General features: G+C 35.6%; 4 protein-coding genes across 4 annotated transcripts; 3 read left to right on the top strand and 1 right to left on the bottom strand.

Moving 5' to 3' along the window:
* Positions 1-1,499: 1,499 nt before the first annotated feature.
* Positions 1,500-2,336, top strand: RHIMIDRAFT_250573 (uncharacterized protein; the record flags this gene model as incomplete). Its single annotated transcript, XM_023610734.1, has 1 exon — positions 1,500-2,336. One exon carries the CDS (start codon positions 1,500-1,502, stop codon positions 2,334-2,336), a length of 837 nt encoding a protein of 278 aa, XP_023467067.1.
* An 18-nt stretch (positions 2,337-2,354) lies between these two features.
* Positions 2,355-3,538, bottom strand: RHIMIDRAFT_119106 (uncharacterized protein). Its single transcript, XM_023605382.1, has 3 exons — positions 3,458-3,538; positions 2,778-3,411; positions 2,355-2,723 (listed from the first exon to the last, which is right to left on the bottom strand). Exons 1-3 carry the CDS (start codon positions 3,508-3,510, stop codon positions 2,373-2,375), a joined length of 1,038 nt encoding a protein of 345 aa, XP_023467066.1. The 5' UTR covers positions 3,511-3,538; the 3' UTR covers positions 2,355-2,372.
* Positions 3,539-4,729: 1,191 nt separating this feature from the next.
* On the top strand, positions 4,730-5,901 carry RHIMIDRAFT_119095 (uncharacterized protein). The gene is made up of 4 exons (XM_023605381.1): positions 4,730-5,164; positions 5,223-5,300; positions 5,350-5,512; positions 5,565-5,901. The coding sequence occupies exons 1-4, from the start codon at positions 4,950-4,952 to the stop codon at positions 5,832-5,834; spliced, it is 726 nt and encodes a 241-aa protein (XP_023467065.1). The 5' UTR covers positions 4,730-4,949; the 3' UTR covers positions 5,835-5,901.
* Positions 5,902-6,393: 492 nt separating this feature from the next.
* Positions 6,394-8,133, top strand: RHIMIDRAFT_119078 (spore coat protein coth). The gene is made up of 3 exons (XM_023605380.1): positions 6,394-6,810; positions 6,867-7,268; positions 7,313-8,133. The coding sequence occupies exons 1-3, from the start codon at positions 6,560-6,562 to the stop codon at positions 7,941-7,943; spliced, it is 1,284 nt and encodes a 427-aa protein (XP_023467064.1). The 5' UTR covers positions 6,394-6,559; the 3' UTR covers positions 7,944-8,133.
* Positions 8,134-8,778: the final 645 nt, after the last annotated feature.

Raw genomic sequence — 8,778 nt, 5'->3', positions numbered from 1 at the left:
AAAAAAGTATTACTATTCATATCAAATGTTTGATAACCACAGTAATTTTCTGTGTCCTTTTGTCACAAGGCAACTGCTGAACGACAGCTTGGGCACGTTATTTCCTATTTGGTCGGCATCTAACTTGTCCCACATGGATTTCATTAGAAATAAATAGAACAAGATAAAGTGTTGCTTAGATGCAGTACACACAAGATTTTTCTCCTGTGATTTAGAGAGCATAGATCGTTGTATACTAAGCAACAGGGAATGAAACAACGTTTGTTACTACGATTTATGGTAGAAGTCAAGAACAAAAAGTATATATTGATGATAACATGTATGACACATGTCGTTGCCCTTGTCATGTGAACAGTATGTAGGAACTAAATAGAGTCATAGTTCAACAAGAGAATAACAAGTTGTTATTTAAGACAACAGTAAATGAGCAGGGTATATTCTTTGAATCTTTCACCCTCAAATTACACCAATTCTCTTTATGCAAAATATTAGCTTGCAGAAGATGAAAAAACTGTCGGAGGGATATTCAGGAGTGGGTTTATTCAAAAATATAGCTGGGAATACACTGCAAAAGAGCATTCAGATAAATTTTTAACCGATAGTGTAATCAATTACAAAGCGAAAAATATACATGTATAATCTATTACCAAGGGAGTAAAAAGACTGAAAGATCAGTCTAGACAAACGCACATAAAAGGGGGAGAAAGGGGATGTAAGCGGTAATAGTCAAGAACTGTTTTGCATAATGCATCCAAGAAAAGGCGGAAATCGAATTTATATATAGTTAATCAACAATTGCATGAATTTCAAGAGAGAGCTAAAGAATGAAATATAGTTGAAGGAATACAGACAATTTGTATTGAGTAACAGAGTTAAAAAAGACAATAAACTAGCACTAAATTCGGATGATCTCGGAAAATGTTTATAAAGGGGAGAAATAGAGGTGTGTCCCTATGAGGACATGAATGAATTTGATCACAAGCACATTTTATGATATAAAGCACGCCACAGGACATTTCCCTCTTTTTTTTTTCTCTTTTTTTCTTTACTTTTCTCTCTCTTCTTTAATTAATTAAATAACCAGCAATCACCATTATTCATCGTCTTTAGTCGATCTTCTTTTTTCTTTCTTCTTTAAACAAAGGATTCAATACAAGATAATAGGAAGCAAACAAAAGGAAGAAGAAGCCTAAACAGTTTTTTTTATCAATCAAAAAAGACAATAACAACAAGATAACCGTTAGAAACAATAACATTATGTCTATTTGCTTTTCTACGGATTCAATTATTAGGGTTTTTGATTTATTTCATGTTTACACATTCAAACTAACAACAACAACAAGAGCAATAATTAAATAAGAAAAACAGTATAAATATATTCATATAAAATACATACTTTTTATATTATAAAAAATCAATATCAAGCAAAACAAAAAACAAAAAAAATAGAAAAAAAGAGAAAAGTTACCAAAAAAAAAGCATTATATTATCAATAGTTCATGGCAAATATCAATATTCTATCTTATATTTTATCTCTTATTGGGTTTGGAACTACGACTGTTAACAATACCATCGATATAGTAACAAATACCAATAACAACGAAACAAGCTGTAACTTTTTATCAGCATCTACTCTTATTGTAAAGCACGAAGATATCATTGATGAAGAAAAGAAGTCGTTGGTCAAGAGAAATTTACTCAATGAAAATGTCGTTCAAAATTGGTTAAACCAGCTTTCAAACGCAACCCTTTGTCAAATATTGTCCTCGGCTATCTCTGATTATCCTCAAATTGCGGATATCATCCATAGCTACTATTTTGGGAAGAAGGAGGTACTGGACCATGATGGTTGGGCCACTCAGTTGAAGTCGTTGACTAAAAGAGCAGCCGTGATTGCACATTCCCTGGATCACTATAGGGTCAGTGATCAGTTCAGTAGAGCATCCGAAGTGGCTACCTCGCTTCATCTCTTACTTCGTCAGTTCGCCCAGGATCTTTCGGTGCACGGACCGTCTCATGCGATCTTGTTTGGCTTGATCTTAGTCGCTCAAGAGGCATTAGGTGCTCCTAGTGAAGTTCGTCAGCAAATTTTCACTCATGATAAATTTGGCAGAATCCTTATCCTTGAAATGGCTAGTGTCCTCAAGAACTTCAAATTACCCTTATTGCCTAATGAGGATTGGCATCGAATCACATATCAAAAGGATAACTGGCTCGTTACTTTAGAACAGGTGTGTTCTAAAATGGCTAGATATGATATAACTTGGGAATACCGAAAAGAGTATCAAGATGTACCTATGATCGCTGCAAGATATTTCAAGCATTATGCCCATTAATCATTCCCTTTCTGTATGCTCCCCCATTCGTTTTATTTATTTTATTCTACTCGCATATAACACAGTGTCTTTTGTACGATGTGTTCTAGTATATTTAAGTAATAAAGCTTCCCTTTCCTTTTTAGTTGGAGCCAAATCATTTAAGAATGGTTCAATATCTTCTGTGGTCCATAGCGGCTTAGCTGCAAATAATGCAGAGAATCTTTTAGCTGGGTCAGTTGACAATTCTGAAATTGGAAAGTATTGAATATATCGTTCTATTTGCTGCATCTTTACATTTTCATACATGATGAACAATCCATAAAGGTACTCCAGTTTTGGTTCAAAGAGGTTATGACCCAATGTTTTCCACATTAGTAAAAACTCATCTAATAGCCATCTTTTATCCTAACATGCTCTTGAGTTCTCTTTTCTACATCCTTTTTTTTTTTTCAATCTTACTCTTGGGTTACATAGCAACCATTCTCCCAGGAAACGACACACTTTGGCATCATCAAACTTTAATCTACCATCAATCTCGTTGGCAAATAGATTCAATGCAGCCTTTATAATTTCATCAGGGATATTCACGTCTTCATCAATTGCCTCTTTTTCTTCCAAAATACATTGTTTGGCTTGTTCCATTGTCATCTGATTTAAATCCAGGCCGTGAAATATCGCATTAGTTAAAAGTGCATCAAACAAATGAGATAACCATGTCTTTTCAAATATTCGACAGTAGCCATTATACTCAAAGACCCCTCTTTCCTCTAATCCTCGCCTTAGTTCCACAGGGCTGGCTTGAACAATGGATGCTAGATCTTCCAGGGTATACAGTGGCCCTGATCTCACAATTTCTGCTTCTTTAGTTTCTCCTTCATAACAGATCTTGCTTAGCAACTCGTCAATTCTGCCTAATTTGGCAAGACAAGGTTGTAGTTCTATTGTATTGGAGAGGTTGTCTTTTACAAACAGTTCGTCATTTGCTTGATTGACGAGAAGAAGTGAATTGGAAGTATTTATCTGTCGAACTGCAAATGTCTTTGATTCTGTACACAAAACAGCATCGTCTTCTTCCAGTCCTTTTATGACCACGCTAACTTGTTTTATTTAATAAATCCATAGTTCTAATCTATATTTACCTGTTTCCTGATTCAAACACTTCCACAAGTTCAGGAGTAGCAAGCTCTATCATTTTAAATGAATCCTTTTTGAAATCATGTGCGTATAATAGTTCATGTTGTCCCATGAGGTTAAAGAGAAGTATACAGTGAAATTTTTGTTCGTGGTCACAGATTATACATCCACGCGAAAATTTTGCCTTTTTAAAGGTTGCACTGTCACTAATTTTAAATAACTGTAAGTATATCCCGAGCACTGGACTATCACTGTTTAAATATACAAATTGCGTGGTAAAATTCATAAAATATACAAGATGTTGCTTCATGGTCTATCATTGCACACACAAAAAAATAACATGATTTTTTATAGAAATAGCCACGTTATCATCGTTGGCACTTGCGCTGAAATATGTAACAGACTCACGAGTGGAGGAGGGAGGGAGAATAAATCTCTTTCTATTCCGAAAATATAACACAGACTAAAAGCTACTGTGTCAAACAGTACCTATAAAAAGATGGCAGAGTAAATAGAGATGAAGTAAAATAAAAAATTAAGTCTTTATGACACCATTTTTAATGACCTTCATTCTTTTTACAGAGAAGATCACTTCAGATATTCCCGCGAGGTGCCACAAGAGGGCTATCTATTGTCGTAACCATGGAGAGCCAACGGAACTGACAAGCACTGTGTTCCTAAAGCCGTAACGTCAAGTGTGTATACAATGGATGATCCTTATCGTATTCATTTAATCAAGAGCAAGCATAAAGTGAAGAGCGGTAAAGGTTTAATAAACATGATTTCGTGAGTTTATTGTAAAAAGTGTTGAAAGGATCGGGAAAGGTTGGGAACGGTCCCAGTTAATTATAATTCGGGAAAAGTGATTGTCTCTCCACTTCATTCCACTGCTGACTTCAAACCCACGCAACAAATGGGACCTTTTTTGGACCTTTTTTTTTTCTTTCCTTTTTTTAATTAATTAGCTGCTAAGCATTCATCCTATCTTTTAAAAAGAGTCAATCAATTAAGAGAGAGAGAAAGTAGCAATAATATCTTGGATTACCTGACAATATAGCACTAAACTAGCAGCACAATCAAGAATGATTCAATTGTCACAATTTGCGATCCGTATCTTGGATCGTATAAGCATGGTCGGGATGTGGATAGCTGTCGTTGTTTCTGTTCGAAACTTCTCAGTAGCTTATAGACAATATAGACGCACAAAAGGGTTTATGTAAGACTCAGCTATTGGACCCTTAAAAAATAATAATAACTTTTTTTGTATATATAGTCATTTGATCAATATAGCTCAGGTTGTCGTACTCTTTATTCATCGATTTATTTATGGGCTTGTGCCTGTGTTTGAAATCACAACTTGTGCATTTTGGCCACTCCTTGTATCGTAAGCAAAAGCTTGCTTTGTGTATATATTTGTATTCATCTCTTTCTTTTTAAATACAGGCTATGGCATTTAGGTACAAGTTTTAAAAGTTCTTAATTACATCCTATCTAATAATGAGCTACATAGATTATGTTCTTGTTTACTTGACCATGTTTAAGCGATTACTTATTCTCGAAGCAGAAAAGGACTCGATCTGGATCAAGTGGGTTGGCTTTTTCTTGATTGCTCTCCGATTTGCAGACTGGCCCTATGAATTGGCATTTTACTCTCTTCAACGAGAGCTTATGGTTCAACAGGTTGAATCAGGTGCTAATTGTCTTGCTGCATGGTAAGTTCTTTAAATGAAAGAAAGAGAAGAAAAAAAATTTATACAAAACAATTTAAAGGGGTCAAGGTGTCCTCATTCTCAACTTTGTCTCGGATGCATTGGCCAATTTATTTTTAAGTGGCATGTTTGTCAGAAGGTAAACATGGAGGCATGGCTAATACACATTTACTTACTTTATAAATTAGACTTTATGTCCACATCAGACGAGCACAGACTGTGATCAGTCATAGAAACAAAGTGATTGAATATATTGCTCGTAAATCACTTGTCTGCTTAACACTTACATTTATTGTCAACTTGGTGATGAACATCCTCAAAGTCACAGAATTTCTTGGTAACCGCTCTGACGTAAGTTTTGATAAAGGAGGAATTGACGATAAATCTAATGATATATATTTAGACATTCACCGTTTATTTCCAAGTGATTGAATCAACACTGTTGGTCGAAGCACTTCGAATTGATCACACCTATCTCTCTGATAAATCATTCTGTGAACATTGTGGTATGATTATGAACAGTTACTCTAATGGACAAAAGAAAAGCGGCAGTAGTCAGCAGAAAAGCTCTCGCTTAAGGTCTCCTGCGACAGCTTATAATCCTTCAATCTCTTCTGATATACCAATTACAACAATTCGTAGCCATCATGATAATTATGATCATATGCACTAATCATGTAATAATAATATGTAGAAATTCCCCCTAGACTTGTTAGATTTACAACTATATGCAATAAAATGGCTTACTGCTACGCATTCCATTCTCTCGCTTTATTCATCAGTTAAACAGTTTTTATACTTTTACTTTATATCATGGATATACTTTTGTATCTAGTTATCCTACTAGCAGCTTACTGCTCCTTAGTCACTGCTCTACCTACAAACGGCACCCTGGAATTTCACGTCATTCATGCTTTAGATCATCAGTTTGATCAAAATGGAATGGCAGTGAGCATCAATAACAAACTATACCCTCTTGACAACAAAAATACTCAGGATCCGTTAATACATGCAGGCCAGGTATCAAGTCCTGATACTTTGCAGTATCAATACGTCATATTGGACGAAAAAGGCATGGAGATAGAACGAGAGCCCTTTTCTAGAACGGTTGATTATTTGCCGATGTTTGATTTTTACGGTCGTCAGCCTATTGTTCAGACTGGTCGTCAGCAACGATTACCCCTTATCCAGTTTACAGAAACGTCAACTAATGTTTATAATCACCCTGGGAATCCAGATCAAGTTCATCCGATCAATGAAATACCTACTCTGCATGTCCAGGCAGACACAGACGAGTTACAGAAGTTGCATGATGACGTTCTAGAAGATGTATCGATCACTGCCAATCTTTCGCATATTAGGTAAAAAGAAAAGACCAAGGTAGAGTTAAGCTTATGTATGTTTGATAGCGTCGATAATATTGATTTTTTCGACAAAATAAAGTTTTCCTTAAGCGGCCAAACATCAAGGTTGTTCAACAAACTTTCTTATGGCTTTGCTATTAGAGATTCCAACAAAAGGACTCTGGGCGGATACAAGAAATTTAAGCTTCGTTCATGTGCTACTGATCCAAGTTACATTCGTGAAAAGCTATACTATGATATCCTGTCTGCGTCTCAGGTGCCAACAGCAAGAGCTTCTTATGTTCGGTAAAGCAACCATTGTTGTTATTATTTATGTAAAACTAATTTCTTTCTTTTTGTAGACTATTCATAAACCAAGAGCCACAGGGACTTTATATGCTAGTAGACAAATACAAGAAACCATTTAGCAAGAGAGTGTTTGGAAATGATCAGCCAGGCTATAAGCGAGGAACCTTGTTCCAAGGAAGTATGCAAGAAAATCCTATGGCTGTTGGTAGGCTTCGTTTAGGCGCCAACCTAGGTTATTTAGGTCCTACTGTAAAAGATTACATCGAGCCACGGGTAAATCAGTCAGTGTATAAGATTCAGGAATACCCCTCCAAGTCGGTGTCAAAAGATCATACGATGGCGCCTCTTGTTTCGTTTATTCAATTTATTGAAAGCACCAAGATGTTTGCGGGCACAAAAGAAGAACTTGCAGTCGAATGGAACAAGAGACTGGATGTACCTACTTTTCTGAAAAAGTGAGTTTATCATAAGAGAGGAATTAATACTTATTTGTGTATAGCCTTGCTCTTGAAATAATATTAGGGCACAATGATGGCTACTTGGGCGCGGCACATAATTATTTGCTATACCAAGATCCTGGACAGAATGGGAGGTTTATATGGCTGCCTTCTGATTTAGATCAAACCTTTGGAAACACTCTGGTTCCTGCAAATGAACAAAAGGATGCAGATAATTCATTTAAAAGAATAGATCAGTTTGGTCTATTGAACAATATTGCTCGTAGACCACTCGTGAGTCAATTGCTACAAGTAGATGAATTTAGAGACCAGTGGTTTAGAATTATGCAAGACTATTATGACTACTTGTTTAAATCAGACACTGTTCTGACTTATACAAACTATCTAAAGAGGCTCATACAGATCGACGTCCAATGGGATAAACAATTACAAAGAGTAAATCGATTCCAAGGCAATCAATCAGTATTTCAAAATCAATTAAGGCAAAAGATTTTGCAGCTACCTCTTGGCGGAGACTTTTATGAGAGGATAGACAAAATAGATTTTGATATGGCCATTCACGGAACTATAGCCAACCATTCATCAATTATATCTATCACAGATTATTTGTCCACTGTGAATCAATCTTTGTCCGGTTTTGTCCTTGACTTGAAATCAGAAGGGCTGCTTTAAAAATAAATTGTAATCATGGTACATCGAACTTTTGACTTGTAAATTTCATTTAGAGAGAAGAGGAGAGGGAGAGATCCATTCTACAGAGATCAACGTTGATTAGAAGTGCTATTAAACCAATCTTATTCATTAATCGATTATTTCTTGAATTGACGTATTTCTTTTAATTATGTCCTTGATTCCTATAATACCAGCCAGGATCAATTCTCTTGGGCAAGCTTCTTTTCTTTCTCCTCCCCTCTGTACATCAACTGTAACAAGTGTCTATGACTACTACTCTTGCTCATTTCAACATACTAATCTTGGGCAATTTTTTGCTTAAAGTGTGAAAAGGACAAGGTCTGCTTCTTTTAAAAGCTTGATATTCTTTAGGATTGTATGTACTTTGGACTCTTGAGTGAATTTCTTCACCTTTGCTCTCTACTTTTGAGCCTCAGCTTTCTCACTAGACAAGAGGAAATATCTATTTTATCTATTTCATTGATCCCTCTGTGGTATTTACACACTAGATACATCGTATACATAACATTTATCAGTTTAGAGGCTTACTTATATAAATGGTCTAGAAGCCTCACTGAGGTATAACTGCAAGAGTAACACTTTGGCATTAAATGAAAAACCCCACAATGTGTAGAAAAGTAAAGCTCTTACGCATCAGTAACCATATATAAGCCAATAGGACATTTACCTAGTAAACACATTACTCTTTTGATCCATTGACCTTTACGACTTCATACTTTATATTCAACAAATATTACATCCTCCCTTTTCTCTCATGCAACGCTTATTCAAGGAAAAAAAAAAAAAAAAAAAAAAACACAAACCTACAGGAAGT

This window comes from Rhizopus microsporus, assembly GCF_002708625.1.
Source record: "Rhizopus microsporus ATCC 52813 unplaced genomic scaffold scaffold_6, whole genome shotgun sequence".
In the NCBI taxonomy this organism is placed as follows: domain Eukaryota; kingdom Fungi; phylum Mucoromycota; class Mucoromycetes; order Mucorales; family Rhizopodaceae; genus Rhizopus; species Rhizopus microsporus.
The sequence above is the reverse complement of the archived record's forward strand: the minus strand, read 5'-3'. Positions and strand labels throughout refer to the sequence as shown.